This window comes from Pavona decussata, unplaced genomic scaffold, assembly GCF_977016875.1.
Source record: "Pavona decussata unplaced genomic scaffold, jaPavDecu1.1 SCAFFOLD_233, whole genome shotgun sequence".
NCBI classification, from domain to species: Eukaryota; Metazoa; Cnidaria; class Anthozoa; order Scleractinia; family Agariciidae; genus Pavona; species Pavona decussata.
In genome coordinates, this window is record NW_028145638.1 from 791,993 (window position 1) to 807,500 (window position 15,508).

The 15,508-nt window shown below is 40.6% G+C and overlaps 4 protein-coding genes and 1 pseudogene across 7 annotated transcripts in view; 4 read left to right on the top strand and 1 right to left on the bottom strand.

The window, feature by feature from the left end:
• Positions 1-70: 70 nt before the first annotated feature.
• LOC146458236 (uncharacterized) lies at positions 71-1,765 on the top strand. The gene is made up of 2 exons (XM_085090699.1): positions 71-876; positions 1,346-1,765. The coding sequence occupies exons 1-2, from the start codon at positions 118-120 to the stop codon at positions 1,547-1,549; spliced, it is 963 nt and encodes a 320-aa protein (XP_084946825.1). The 5' UTR covers positions 71-117; the 3' UTR covers positions 1,550-1,765.
• An 885-nt stretch (positions 1,766-2,650) lies between these two features.
• Positions 2,651-15,508, top strand: part of LOC146458237 (uncharacterized) — a 14,500-nt gene continuing 1,642 nt past the window's right edge. The window contains exons 1-3 of one of the 3 annotated variants that reach the window (XM_085090974.1): positions 2,651-4,338; positions 5,718-6,304; positions 7,433-7,599. In XM_085090974.1, the coding sequence (XP_084947100.1) occupies positions 2,703-4,338; positions 5,718-6,271 (2,190 nt within the window). In that variant the 5' untranslated portion in view covers positions 2,651-2,702 and the 3' untranslated portion in view covers positions 6,272-6,304; positions 7,433-7,599. Of the gene's footprint in view, positions 4,339-5,717; positions 6,317-7,432; positions 7,600-15,508 lie in introns of those variants that run through there. The other 2 variants (XM_085090975.1, XM_085090976.1) reach the window with 2 other exon arrangements.
• On the top strand, positions 8,966-10,625 carry LOC146458238 (uncharacterized; annotated as a pseudogene). The gene is made up of 2 exons (XR_014858241.1): positions 8,966-9,755; positions 10,123-10,625. The product of XR_014858241.1 is annotated as an uncharacterized LOC146458238 (transcript).
• Positions 11,084-13,341, top strand: LOC146458239 (uncharacterized). Its single transcript, XM_085090996.1, has 2 exons — positions 11,084-11,910; positions 12,851-13,341. The coding sequence occupies exons 1-2, from the start codon at positions 11,386-11,388 to the stop codon at positions 13,061-13,063; spliced, it is 738 nt and encodes a 245-aa protein (XP_084947122.1). The 5' UTR covers positions 11,084-11,385; the 3' UTR covers positions 13,064-13,341.
• Positions 13,880-15,508, bottom strand: part of LOC146458240 (cytosolic beta-glucosidase-like) — a 27,462-nt gene continuing 25,833 nt past the window's right edge. The window contains exon 5 of the mRNA XM_085090984.1: positions 13,880-14,939. Coding sequence (XP_084947110.1) covers positions 14,542-14,939 — 398 coding nt within the window. The 3' untranslated portion in view covers positions 13,880-14,541. The remainder of the gene's footprint in view (positions 14,940-15,508) is intronic.

Below are 15,508 nucleotides of genomic sequence, written 5' to 3' on the forward strand. Positions count from 1 at the left end.
GTCATGATTGGTTTATTTTCCCCGCGAAAATACGATAGCCAATAAGAACAAAGTATAAAATTACGGTAAAGACGAAGGTTGAAAGAATCGTTTCGTTTCAGAATACCAACGTTTTAGATGAGCAACTCTGTACCATCTTTACGTCTTGCGGCTTGTTTGCTGAACATTTCCGAAGCTCGCAACAGAGCGATCGTTGAATCAGTGGCAAATGCCGCGCTTAATTTCCCATCCAAGTCTAAAAGCAGCCTTTTAAAATGCTCGTCGACAGTCCTGAACATTTTCTCAGATTACGATTACAACAGATCCGTGATCACGATAGCAGCGCCCGTGGAAAACATCGAAGAAAGCGTGTTTCGAGCTTGCGAAGTTGCTTACAGAGAGATAGACTTAGAGAATCATTCTGGGGGTCATCCAAGACTGGGATCTGTTGATCTTGTTCCTATTCACACAATCACCACCAGTGTGCCTTTGACAGAATGCGGTGAAATTGCACTGAATCTTGGAAAACGTCTTGTAAGCAGTATAAAGGGAACCTCTGTGTTTTTGTTTGGACATGCCGATCGCCCTCTGTTAAGGGGATTGGTTGAGCGGCGCAAAGCAGTTAACTGGTACAACGGTAAACATGGCATGGACTTCAGTGGGGTGGGATGGGATCTTGGCACCCCTCCCTCGCCAAGGTATGGTTGCACAGGGATTGGTGCTATTCCATACGTGACAAATTGTAATGTCACTGTAGACTGCCAAGATTTAGACCTTGGAAGAGAAATTGCTAAGGCAATCCGTGCGTCAACACCTGGTGGTCTAGTAGGTGTGCAGTCAATGGCGTTTGAACACGAGGGAAGAGTTGAAATTGCTTGTAATGTCGAGGCATCAAAGGTATGTTTTGCAGGGATTTGTTTTGGAGCATTGTCTTCAGGGACACAGTGTTCCTGGTGTTGGTAACCATGGGGTGGGGTGGGGGGGATAGGTGGGGGTGCAAACTACGGGTGCGTTTTTTTGGGAGAATCCAAAAACGGATTTGTGATCTCAGATCATTCGGATTATGGTGCATCAAAGGAACCGACGAATCCACTCTGGACAAGGATTTGTCTGTTCCTTTGATACACCATGATCCGAATGATCTGAGATCACAAATCCTTTTTTGGATTCTCCCAAAATGATGCACCCTGGGAAAAATGACATTTGCCAGTTTTTCCATTCATAATATGGAAATGATATAGCAACAATGGAATGTCATAATTAACTGTGTTTAATCAAGTCTGGGCCGCATTGGTGGGAGGCAAGTGATCTAACAACTGCACCATCCCAGCTCGCCCTAGTTACACCCTTTGTTTTCTGATTTTAGGAACTTTCAGTTGAGGGAAGTTTCCAGTACACCAGTCCAGAAGAGATAGAAACTACGGTTAGAAAAATGGCAGCAATGAGAGGCGTCAAGCTTTATGGAACAAAGCTGGTTGGTTTTACACCAGATGAAGCCTACAGAAGGAGCATCAGAGCTTTGTGTGAGGGAAATGCTGCAGCTTGGAAACATTCTGAATATAGAATGTGAAATTATACTGCAAATTTCTGGCATTATTTGTTGTGAATGATTTTGTGAACTAGCTATCAATGACACTTTCTTCTAATCCTGAGTGGGGACTGTCATGAAAAAAAATTACAAGATATCTTCAGAAACGTATAAGGAATATAAAACAAGGTACTACATTCACTTTTTAAATCAAAAGCAAATAAACTACAAAAAATACAACATGTATGATGTATAGTGCTGCGGCTTAATTAATTTATGGCGGGTATATTCCTTATAATTTACTACAAAATAAATTAATTATTCTGGCAAGAGAAGTCATTTGTCAGTACATTGAGGTGCCTAAACCATTGTTGTTACTGTCACTGCTCAAATGATTCCATCACCTTAATGGAGTGCCGGGGGGGGGGGGGGGGGGTGGGGAGTACTATTATATATATGCTATATATATGTATGTGCAAAATGGGGCTGAATGTGGTCTGGTACAGGGTAAGGGTTTTAAGAGTCCCATCAGCACATCCCCCACCAAACATTCACTGAGTACCCTACCCCCCCCCCCCCCTCCCAGTTCAGCACAGTCACCATGATCTTGCCAGTTGGTCCAAATGCTGTGTTATGAATATGAAGTGGCTCCATTTTGGTAAAAGCTGGTATGTGAAACGGCGTGCTATGCAGGGGTTGGATATCAGACGGAGTCTTCCCATTTGAAACTTTATTGATTACTTGCACCTACACCCCTCCCTCCCTCCCCTGCCTGCCCAAGGTCCAGGCAAGATTCAAACTCATATAACCTCCAACTCTGCAGTCTGCTACACTAGCCACTAACATAAATAAATGCTGATAAGGTGGAGCTGGAGGTAGTTGGACCCCCCCCCCCCCCCAAAAAAAAAAAAAAAAAAATGGTTGGATGGACCCCCACTTGCACTTGAAAGCTGAAGAATGTTCACAAGTCTATTGGGAAGCAAGCAAATGCTTTCCATTAGCCCCAAGGCTGACAATACCGAATATAACAACAATCCCCTATAGCAAGCTCTACCCTCTCCACCCTATCCATAGCAGGCTCTATCATGGGTCCCTAGCACAAAACGTGGTCTCATGATAACGAGGCGAGCCACAGTGCCCATGTGTTTTCGAGGCACAAAACTGTCTTGTTATCTATAAAGAGTTTTTTTGTGCAATGGAAGAAGCGAATGACATAGTGGAGAAGGCTGCCGTGAATGGAGAAACTCGTCTAGAGTTGTCTTCTTTGGAGCTGGATACTCTACCAGCCGCTGTTTTGTCCAAATCTCTTAGTCATGTCACCCTTTTGAACGTCGACTACAACGACTTGCAAAACTTGCCGAGTGAAATTTCTCGTTTGTCTGCGCTGAAAGTCTTATCTGCTACAGGAAACCAGTTGCGTGAGCTTCCAGAAACGATGAAGGAGCTCGAAAGTTTGCAAGCTCTTCACTTAAACGAAAACCGTCTGCAAGAATTGCCCGTGTTTTTGTCAAATCTTCGGCACTTGGAAATTCTGGATGCGACTGGTAATGTAATCGACTCCTGGAACGTGGGATTGGCGGAATGCCTGTTGGAATTGCGGCTGGATGAGAATAAGCTGACAGCTATACCCAAGTCTTTCAGTTGCATGAAGAACCTAAAAGTGCTTGAGCTGGGAGACAATAACATTTCAGACCTTCCAGAAGACATTGGTTTACTGAACAAACTCGAGCTTTTAAACTTGAGCCATAACAAGCTATCAAAGTTACCTGCGTCACTAGGAGATCTCCCCAGTTTGAAGATACTTGACTTAAGTGGCAACAGCATTGAAGGTTTACCTGAAAACTTCCAATCAGCGAAAGTCATTGAAAGTTTTTACATGGAAAAGAATTATCTCAAGACACTGCCTTCATGGTTTGGCTGTTTGTCTAGTATTGTAAACCTTGGACTGGCCGACAATCAGTTGCTGGAAAGTCCTTTCCCAGATTCCTTTGGAACCGCGTCTGGTAGTACATTGAAAACTCTAGACCTATCTGCAAACAACATCTCACAGTTGCCGGACTCTTTAGGTGAACTGAAAAATCTTGAAAAGCTGCAGCTTGGAAGTACAATTTGTGAGCTTGAAAGGAGAGCATTTCAGAATGGGAATTGGCTTCGCACATTGCCAGATACTTTTGGCTGGATGACCAGTCTCCAAAAGTTGCATTTAGATGAAAACCTACTGGTTGAACTGCCTGAAAATTTTGGCTCCTTGGTAAATTTGGAGTGGGTTGATTTTGGTCAAAATCGCCTGCAAATCCTGCCTCAGTCTTTTTGTTCACTTAGCAAACTCTGGTTCCTTCAGCTGTCACAAAACTACTTGAAAATGCTTCCTGAGGATTTTGGAAATCTCACAAATCTTATTGAGTTGAGGTTGAGTAACAACTACCTTACTGAGCTACCTAGTTCGTTTGCAAACTTAACCAAACTACAAACTCTGGATTTATTCCACAATGAACTCACTAAGATTCCAAAAGAACTCTTGAGTCTCAAGAAACTTTTAAGGCTGGACTTGGATAAGAACAAATTCAAGCTAAAGGCTGAAAAAGTCCCAAAGCTCACAAAGCAGGTCAAATATCCTGCCAGAGATCCTAATCTTAAAGGGAACTGGCGCGGAAAGTTGAGAGAGGACTATAGTGAGCCTGATGAAGAGAAAACAGTGGAGATATTGAAAGAAGTCGATGAAGAGGAGGATCCTGAAGATGATGATGATGATGAGGAGGAAGCATGCTTTAGCGAAGCAGCCTTGGAGTTTGCCATGAAGAGAAGTTTGTCAATATGGAAGTCGCATGATGGTAAGTTCTCTTTTTGTTAATGAGCACTGTGCCTTCATAGGCAGCAGCTGCCGAGAGATTTAGGGGGCGTTCTTTTGGGACTTTTCTGGAATAGGAATACTCGGAATAGACGGTATTTGTGTTCTTTGTATCATTCTGTTGATTCTGCTCCCGACAGCAGAATGAACAGAATGGAAGCTGCAGTAAAACTGTTTTTTGTTATCAATGTGTTGAATGATAAAACAGTAATATTATCTTACTCAATCTTGAAGAATATCCCCTGGATTTAGCCAAGTTGGCCTATGGCCTTGTCGGCTACATATTCTGCGCAATTTTACAGGATAATTATCATCAATTGGGGCACACATGAAAAGTTGCTAAATTAAGCCGGTTCACAGTTCAGGAGATAATGGGTTGGGTATCTACTTGTATCTGTTACATATTACATTTGTAACATTTTTGATAGCAGTTTGTTAAGTTGACTTTAGTCCAGGTTGCCTGGAGTAACTACCAATGTAATACCATTAATATACACCAATATACACCTGGGTGAAGAGAGACAATGTGGAGCAAAGTTTCTTGTCTAAGAAAACAACACGGCAGTGAAGAGACCAGCATGGCCTTTCACCGATCCGATTGAAAGTCTGACACACTAACCACTATTCCACTCTGCCTCTGCTCCAGTAGGTGACTAGCCAACATACATGTGACATGTAGTTTTCATCAGACTTTGGCCCCGTTCGGACTAGGTGCCCGGGTCTGGTTTTCGGGCATAGGCACAAGTCTGGACGTACATGTTTTTGGGTGCCAAGCAAAAATCTTGGCACTGGGCCCAGACAAGGGCACTTTCTCAAAGGGTAGTACTTGGGTACTGGTCTGAACAGGATTTTGTCAGTTCCTGCACGTTTTCCCCATGCTTCGCTGCGATACAGTAAATAAAATGACGGGCGCTAAATTGATGAATAGGGAGCTTAAGCAACGGTAATGCCGTAAAACATTTTGGTACATTTCTTTGCCATCCTCTGTAAAACAACAATGTGAAATGACCACATTTAAGGTTTTGTGGATTACGTGAACACACAACGGTGAATTTTTCATTTTCCTTCTTAACTTGTATGTCACTCCTACCAATTTAGTTCCTGGATAGTTTGCCATTTTTGTAAAAGTTGAGCGAGTTGAAATTATCGTGAAGTAGCACAAATAAAATGAAGATATATTTTCAGGTGACGTTTTTGTTGCCATTGCCATCGTTGTTGCTTAAGCTCCCTAATGAAAAAACGATTGCTCCTTTACTTGGACACCAAGGAGTCTGAACAATGTCCTTTTCAGTATCCCGGGCACTGGGCCATGCCAGAGGTACCTAGTCTGAACAAGGCCTTATTTTGAACCTTTTCTTGTAGGTCCAGATGAAAGAGAGGTGAAAATGAAGGAACCAAACATAGGAATATTTCCAAAGCCATCCACAACATATCAATCTATGTCACCTCAGAAAAGAGAAGAAACCATTGTTGAACTGTCGAAAGACGTCTACAGTGAAATATTTGAAGATGCAGATAATATCCCTTGTAAGGAAGCTGATGTAGGAGATTTTGGTGAGCTGGAAACACAATTGGGTACTGTAAACCTCGAAAATAGTGATGTGATGCCACCAAATCAGTTGGACACAACAGAGGATTGGGATAAAGAAATACAAGATTCTCTGGCGTACAACCTAGTGCTTGAAAAATTCAAGGAGAGAAGCCATAACCAGGTGTATTTTCAAAACCAGCTGCAAAACCTGCTCTATTCCTATCCACCAGTTAGTCAAGCATTCACCAAGACTGCAAACTACCAATCAGCAATTTATTCTTCCCCTGCCCTACCCCCCTGTGGTTTGCCTTTGTCATTCCCTTCAGACGTTGATACTGGGCAGTTTGATGATGCTGACGAGGACAATTGTATGGTTTCCACCTGAGTGATCTCAAATCTTGTTGTCAGCGAGAATAAGGTAATTTTTAATGTGTTGGCAGTGATCCAGCTACCAAAAAACCTGCAGATAAGACTCAAATTTTTACCTGAAATTTTTATTCCAAATTGAGAGCAAGGCTTATCGGTGAAATCATCTGAAAGCTGTTCTGTTTATTCTCCAGTGAAAGAGTCCAGTCCGCTTTGTTTATACAATTACATGTTCATTAAGCTTCTAAGATTTCTCCATGGTCATGCATAGTTGATAGACATAACATTCGTACTACAGAGGAAGCTCTTGTAAGTGGACACCCTTGGAACGCAAAAAGGGTGTCTGTAACTGGAGCTAACGAGAATCATTCCTGTGAGCAGTCACTAGAAGTGTAAGGGATAGATGGCCGCTTATGGGAGCTTGCACAGCTAGTAATAAACATTGGGAATGCCAAAAAATGCCACCGTATTTAATTATTTTTTAATTTAATTACCTTTTGCAATGTTGTGATGGTGGCGATAACTGTGATTAATGCACTGTAAAATTATCGTGATGAACAGCTAGGTGAGGTTGATTGATTGAAATAAGATTCAGAGGCTAATGGGATTTCGTTTTGGGTGTCCACACAAGATTAAAAACAAAGGAAAGGTGTAAATCGTAAACCCTAAAAGTGTCTGTGGCCACTTAGGGGAATGTGTAAATACTGAATTTGTATGGGAGTTCAAACAGGGTTTTATGAAGGTGGTTGTAAGAAGAGCTGTCTGCTTACAAGAGTGTTCATTAAGGGAGGTTCCACTGTATTTCAAAGCCATATATCGACCCAACTCTTAGTTTTGTTTTTGTTGTTTTTTGTTTGTTTTTGAATGTTTTGAATACCATATACCACACTCTTTAAATCACTAGAACCATCTACTGTGTCTTAGCAGAAAATTTATGAAACTTGGAGTGCTTGCCAAAACGTGTAGTCTGTAAATCAAATGTGTCATTTTGAATGGATCAGAAGGAGATTGTCTTTTCTGCCGTTTTTGAACCAAGCCCCCTAGTAATAACCTGTGTTGTTTTCAATGTTTGTTGACTATAAATTTTTCAGAGTCCCAAACTATTGCCGTGCTAACTTTTCCAGGTGGAGGTCAATTAGCTTCAGCCTTCTATTGATGTCTTTCTGTGTTTAATTAACAGGTTTTCATAAAGCATGTGGAACTCAAGAAGACACAGTTAATCATTGTTGAGGTATGAATCAACCACATAATGCTTGAACGTTCTTCAAAATATTTTTGCAAGAGAAGACACTTATAACTGTTGCCTTGTTGCTGTTACCTAAAGTGAACAAAGACTTCTTGGACATCACAGAAGTGCTGGGTGTATTCCTGCTTTGAAGGAGTGGACTGTACTCAGGATAAATGAAAGGGGTATTCTTTGGCTGTTTTGCTGCAATAATTTTGGATTTTGTCACCCAATTTTTAATGTTGTTGTTAAGCATGTCCTGGTCAATATTTTTGTTACTTCCAAGCAAGTCAGGACGTAGGGTGGGGATTTGATCTATCTGGTTGGAAGAGACTGGTACCCAGATTTTGCATGCATATTTATCCTGCATACTAATTGTGATTGACAGAAATGGTATAGCCATCCATTAAATGATTAAGCAACAGTTATTCTAAAAGCAGTTAAATACAAAGCCATGTATGGCGTTTTTTTCCTAGATAATTTGAAGCTTTTTTATCTCTGAAAAGTGCATGGTTACCCCCAATTTTCATTTTGGATACCAAGAGCACTTGCTAAGTTCTGCTTTCTCTGCATAGTTTTAAACCACACAAAAATATCCCTGTATTAGTAGGTACCGCCCATAGGAAACCCGAACATCTCAAGCTGCGCAGAACGTATGCGCAGTAACAAGCTAGGCAAAGTCCTTAAAATCAAAATATTTACTGATTCTACTGCCCGTAATTATTGGCTAAAACTCGCACGCATCAGTGATTTTGCAAGCCTGGAAGCCTCCAGCAAGGTGATATTACAATGCAACATTGTTGCCTTAAAACTTGTGTCTGGCTCTGTCAAACATTGCCTGGGAAAGTAACGTTTGTCTCAGAATAACGTTCATATAATATTTTAACAGACACCATTACGATGACGTGGGCAATTTTGACAATTTCAAATGCAGCATTTGATGACGGCTATTTTGTTCAAAAGAAGAGTTTCGTGTCACTTTGAACAGTGGCCTAAAACCGGCGCATTTGTATGGACGGTGACGTTAAAATAGTGGCTCAGTAGCGCACAGAAACTAGTTTCATTCATCTTTCGCTGCGGCTGGCAAGGATGGAACGGTTTGCAAGTCCTTCTGAGTATTTTGGAATAATTGCTACAATTAATTAATTATAGTTTATTCCTCTTCCGACTTTGCAGAAGTCATTTCATGTTTTCCTCCCGAAACTCCAAGGTAAGTGGTGAAAAGTACTATTCTCAAACAGGACCCCCCAAAGCACAAAATAGATGGTAGCCTCTGCCTGCATCCCTCTTCCTCAACCTCAAAAGATGGTGTCTTTATTGCATAGCCACCCCTCTATCCCGCAGTAAAAATGACAATGAGATTCAAACCTCACTTTTCTTATTTATCTAGGGATGCTGACTCTTGCTAGCTGAGTATTTCTGTGTCAGTTCAAATTTTAAAGCCAATGAAATTTTGTTGGTAATGTTCATGGGATAGACGGTGTCTTCGATAACCCCCCTACCCCAGACAAGGTGGGTCTTGTACGAACAAACTTGTTATGACCAGTTCCCCGAGAGTAACTTCATGTTAGAAAATATGTTCTTATTCAAATATTTGAGCAGTTCTGACTAACACACACCAAAATATCTGTGTCAGTGGCCTTTTAAATCAAACGGACGAAAAAAAAAAACAGTTTGCCGTATCGTGGCATGGTTCCTTGTTCGCGTGACATGACATCCTGTCTCTAAGATACGTGTTGTCACGTAAAGCTTGATGTGTATTTCTCATTTTTGTCTTAGAGGGTCAAAGACGTTGTTTCTTTGGGTTCGCGTCTAAAGAACTGCAGGAAAGCAGAAAACAAACACTAATCCGCGTTTACGATTCAAATGATACAATAGGGCGTTTGCAGCGTACCATTTTCACGGCATTTTGTCAATTTTTAGTTCAACTTCCACCGCGCTGAGAGAAGCAGGAAGTAGAAGCGAACCAAGGTAGTCATCCACGATCGTACACAGTTCATGACAATTCTGAATTTCAATGGAGGTGCTACCCGATTTAGCTTTGCGAAATCTCGTTCGATTCCTCTATCCTAAAGATGTCGTTCGTTTAGGCCGAACTTGCAAGCGGATGTATTCAGTTATGCCACGAGTTGTACTAGCGAAAGAGAAATGGCTTGGGGAAGATTTTCACATCCACGAGTATTATGGGGAGCGAGTGAGCTCTGAACCAATTTTGACACACCAGAATTCTCTAGCACTGTCAAGAGCCTGTGTTTGTCGGTAACTTGGCGAGACCAAGGCTCCCAGGGGGGATACTCGGGTATAAACGTGACCGGGGGAGGGGGGGATCCGACGTATTTTTTTGGGTCAAAAATTTTCAACTCCTGTATTTTTTTGGGTTGAAGATTTAACCGTGTATTTTTTTGGGTCTGAAAAATCTGCGTGTATTTTTTGGGTTCGAATTTCTGCGAGGCTAATAGTTCTTACGCAATTCAAGCCAAAGTTCCCGCAAGATCCAAAAGTATGATTTCCAGTCTTGTATTTTTTGGGGTGCACAATATAAGATCCAGGTATTTTTTTGGGTTCAAAATATTGGGCTCCGTCGGACCCCTCCCCCCCCCCCCCCCCCCGTCACGTTTATTTCCGAGTACCCGCCCTGGGCCAAGGCTGGGGGAATCGACAGGGGCGTTTGTCTTTGTATTTGATGCGACCTGTTGCCGATGGAAAGCCCATTCAGAAAGCAGAACATGGGAATTTGTTTGGGATCGCAGAGCACTACGAGAAATCCGCTAAGGTTGCGATTCATCGCCATCCTGTCGTAACTGAAGCCAAGCCGGCAGATTTTTACAGGTTCATGCGAAGAGCTGGTGGCGGCGGAGGTCATGAATTGATAGTGAGGAACTTTCGGGCTGTTGCTACAATGTATAAGCTCATGTACTGATAAAATACGCACCATGTATATCAGTATAAATATAAAAGAAAACTTGCTGAACCCATATGTACAATAATCTTAGACTAGCACTTTGTAGATCATGTAGTATAGAAGTGAACAACCATAGGTGGTCATAGATTAACCACTGAATGTTTTGAAACGTAGTATTTTGTAGGACTTCTATTTGACCGTTGTCACTGAAAAGCCCTGAAAAAGGAGCCTCGATCAATAAAATGTCTCTCAATGCGTGTACTTGAGTGCCAACCGTTTTTCGGCAATTTAGAAAAACAAAATTTTTAATTTCCAAGAAAACAAATATTGAAAATTAAACATCAAATTTCAATTTTCAATCTACCGGAACAACAAAAAGTAAAATTTAAAACCAATTTCCAATATTTGTTTTCTTGGAAATTGAAAATTGAAAATCGAAGTTTAAATTTCGCTTTTCTAAATTGTCGAAAAACGGTTGGCACACAAGTACACGCATTTCTCCCAGTCCCTCTGTCTGTCTGTCTGTCTGTCTGTCTGTCTCTGTCTGTGTGTGCCTGTACTATGTATACAAGAGGTTGGAAAGCTTGAACTCCAATTTGACCCATCATTTGAGGAGAGCACTTCGAAAACCTCAAGCACACGCTTTCCTGTACAATGTTCATATGTTGAATATAAATAACGGTTTTCGTGACCCTGACTCCTTGCGTGACATCCACCACATGTTGTCATGTAAACTTCTGAAAAGCCGTCGATTGATGCATTTATTCCACATGCCTTACTTTCCAGAGGGTAACAGGCGGCAGCAATTATAGAATAAGGTACTTCTGCGAGCACAAAGGAAAAGACAGTGAGCCTTGAGTAACTGAAACTCTAAAAATACGGTTTCGATTTCCGGCCTGGTGCGTCATCGCTCGAAAAAGCAGGGAAAATAAAACTCAGCGTCTGTGCAGATTTTCAGAGAATTTGCGAGTGAACCAAGCAGAGTTATTGACCTTTTTGATTTTCCATGGAGGTACTACCCGACTTAGCCTTACGGCACATCGCTAGATTCCTCTATCCTGAAGATATTGTGCGTTTACACCGAACTTCTAAGCGAATGCATTCGATCATGCCGAGAGTTGAATTGGCCAAAGAGGAATGGACAGGGGACGATTTTGAAATGGACGGGCCGAGACGTGGTCATTGGTGGCCTGAACTGTATTTTGATACACCAGAACTCGCTAGCACCGTGAAAAAACTGAGTTTGTCGGTTACCTGGCAGGATCAAGGCTGGGGAAATCGAAAAGGAGAACTGTTTTTGAAATTGATGCGACCTGTTACCGATGGAGAGCCGATTCAGATAGCAGAACATCGGAAATTGTTTGGGATTGCAGAGCACTACGAGAAAACAGCAGAGGTTGTAATTCAACACCACCCTATCGTGAGGGAAGCAGAGCCGGGAGATTTCTACCGATTTATGAGAAATGTTGGTGGCGGAGGGGGTCATAAATTGAAAGTAAAGAACTTCCGGGCTGTTGCTACCGTGTGCAAGGTGATGTACTAGTTGACTTCATTAAGGATACAGATTGAACTGAAATGTCTGTGTGCCAGCTTAGCCCTTCAAGAGAGATGAATGTACTATTTTAGCTAAATGCGTGTTAGCCTGCGAATAGGCTGCCAAGTGGGTCAAGTGGGGGTAAAGGGCGACTTGAAGAGAAAAACAGGTTGTAAGCCAAAGATATGGAGAAAAGATTCACTCGATCGCTTCATCGACAAATTATGTAAATATTCAAATGAGTCAATGTGTCAATATTTTTTGTAAAGCTGTCAACAATCATCTATCTTAGCATGGAACGGTAGCATTTTTCTCTCCCCCCTATAACCCACTTGGGAGCCTGTTTACAGACTAACTGGGTGTACCCAAGGGGCATTTGTTCTTTAGCAAAAATGAAAATTGGAAGATTTTTTCACTGCTCAAACATTAAAAATATTATCAAAAATACTAGCCCACATTATGTTTTGTTCATTTTCGCCAAAGAACAAATAAATGTCCTTTGGGTACACGCATTTTAAAAAAGTAGTTATTTTGGTTATTAACCTGTATTAACCCCGCTTAATATGGACACCTGTTTATTACGGACGGTTGTGTTTGTCCTGATGAAAAGCTCAGATATTTTCTCTTACACTAGCCTGCTTGATATGGATACTAGTAGTAGCAGTAGTAGTAGTAGTAGAAAGCCTTTATTTCAACACGATGAGTCTTAAAGCTAAAAGCTTGTGGGGTTGTGTGTAATAATAACAATGTAATAATAAGTTAAAAAACTGCTGACCTTAAAAGAACCTGATATATATTTACAATATTTACATGTCAAAAAGCGTTCAAATATAACCAAAATTGTCAGCGCGATGCCGCACAGTTGAGGCAGACACTACATTGAATTCAAAATCTTAAATGTAGTGTTTTGTTTTTAATACTTGTCTTGTTAATACAGGCAATGGACACGTCAAGGACACTGGTTATCTACATACTGTATAAATTGTCTAATATTCAGTCCATCTGGCTGAATCACAAACTGAACATGTCAGTGCAGAGTTGCCTAGCTCCTAGGCCTCTCTCTGTCTTTCATCTCGGTCAATCCATTTGCCTCAGTTATGTCAGAGATATCAGCATACGTATGCTACTCTGTAAATCCGAATTTAAATGAGAAATAGAGTCTACATTTTTTTTTGTCACTGAATCTTGAGGGCCTGGAAGAAAGCTGTACAGGGACTAGGCATAACTTGCAGAGTCAAGTCACTGACTATATATTAATTATTTTAAATGATTATGTTGCCAGTCCTGTTTGAAGCACCAAGAGAACATTATTTTATTCTTACTAGTACAAGACTATCCGAATGAGCAAAAGGTTTCTGCAATTTGAATTTAAGTTACAGTTACTTTTAAATTGTACACTTGTATCAATAAAACATGTCTGCGATGCTATTGTGAGAGCTCTCTTAAAGGCACTTGGATGTAACGGATACTTTTGCCTGTCCCTTTGGTGTCCACATTTACTGGGGTCCACCGTACCACTTTAAACTGTAGACCAGAATCAGTACCATAAAATTCCAAACATTAACAATGAAAAAAAAGTCCTTTAGAATATATTGGTTCAGAGCTTATCTGAATATTATGGCAGTTGTTGTTATAATGCACCTATGAATGCAGCAGAGAATCAAACTGAGAATTCCTGGTCAAATACCACATTATTTTCACATGATCAAGTCTAAATGCCTTTGAAAGTTTGTTAGAAGGTCCACCAAAATGGTGGAAAGGCCCCATCCTGGGTAAGTAATTGCAATCAAAACCCCTCCTGTGGTCGCACCTGCCCTGCCTCCTCAATATGAGAACAGTCAGGTTGTTTCTAACAGCCTCAATCTTTGACAATTAAAAATGAACCACTATTCTCCCCGTCTCCATAATGGAAAAATGGTGCATTTTTCTTTGCATGTGAATTCATCATTGATTTTTTTTGGGGGGAGGGGGGGGGGCGGGGAGGGGTTAATTTCTTCACTTTGTCTGCCTGTCCAAAATTGCAGCTTCTGGCAGAAAATGAAGTAGTTTGTGCTGGCTACTTGTTTGAAAAAAAATATCTATATATATTTTTCATCAAGACAAATGCATATGGGTTAACCTTGAGTTGTTCAGTTATCATCAAAACATGAAAATGGAATGAATTTTCTATTGCAATTTACTGATCATGTAAACATAAACTTGGTACCAAAGAGATATATGGCTGCAAATTTGGCAACTCTCGAGTTTTGTCCAGAAATGCACGCTAATGAGATGCATGAACTCTATGACAGACATCACAAGGTGTCCCCTAACCTTAATTCATAGTAAAGCACAAATAATGCTGTCAAACATGAAGTCATGAAAATGAAAAAAAAATCTGTCTTATAAAAAGTACCCAAATTCAGGGTTAGATGCATTTCTGGAAATAAGTGATAAAAAATGCCACCTGGTTAAATCTAAAATGCTAATTAAAAGCATTTCCTTAGCATTTCTTACTCTCTTATTAGCTTTATCCTTTTGTTACCATACTCTAAATGGAAACACAAAAAAATATTCAGAAAAAAATAATTTTTGTATGCCACAAAAATAAAACTACATAATTTAATTTTTATTCCTTTGCCCACTGTCTTAAGGAAAACCATTCTTTGCCACAATCTCCTTGTAGACCTCTGCGGAACGTTTTGGAGTGCGTGGTCGCCTGGGATCATCAAAGTCCACATGATGAATACCAAATCTAAACCGATATCCATCGTCCCACTCAAAGTTATCCAAAAGTGACCAAACAAAATATCCCTTGAGTTTAACGCCATCCAGTCTCACTGCTTTTAGAGCCTCGTTAATGTATCCTGTGAGATATGTAACCCTGTCTTTGTCATCAAGAGCGGCAGGCAGTGTTAAATCATGTTCTCCATGGACACTGAAGCCATTTTCAGTAATGATAATTTCTGGGTCATTATACTGCTCTTTGAGCCAGACCAGCATTTTCCTCATACCCCATGGAACACAGTATAACCAAGATGGATCACCTGAAAGAGTTTCAGCATGAAAGATTTTAGGGTTGCCTTATAACTACATTCCATACACTCTACTCACCATAATGGACCAGCAAACTAATTTTGTTGCTTCTAGAGTCAGCAACCCCTGGATGGAATGCTAATCCATCCATCCTAAAGTTCATGATAGCTGGCAAATGACTTCTCACTTAATCAAGGTTCTAATTATTTGCCATTTTGTTGGAGAGAGGAAGAAACAAATCAAGTTATATAGTTACATAATATATCTAAGAATACAAACAGTAATTATAGCAACTGGTGAAATACATGAATGTTAGCATTGTAAAAAACCAGCAGTATAAAGTCAATTTCCTTTTCTTTAAAGTAATTTAAGCCTTGCATTTTTTGAAGTCCCATGTTCCAAAACCTGATTTTTAGGTGGTCGAAGGTACATTGTACCTCTGCTCTGTCTACCAGGGAGGGGGAAAGATGACCATCTAAGAATTGAGCTACATGCCCCCACATACACATAGTAATTTACACATTTAAGGAGAAAAAATGATGACACAATGTGCTTTTCTCTTAATCAATCTGAAAACTTT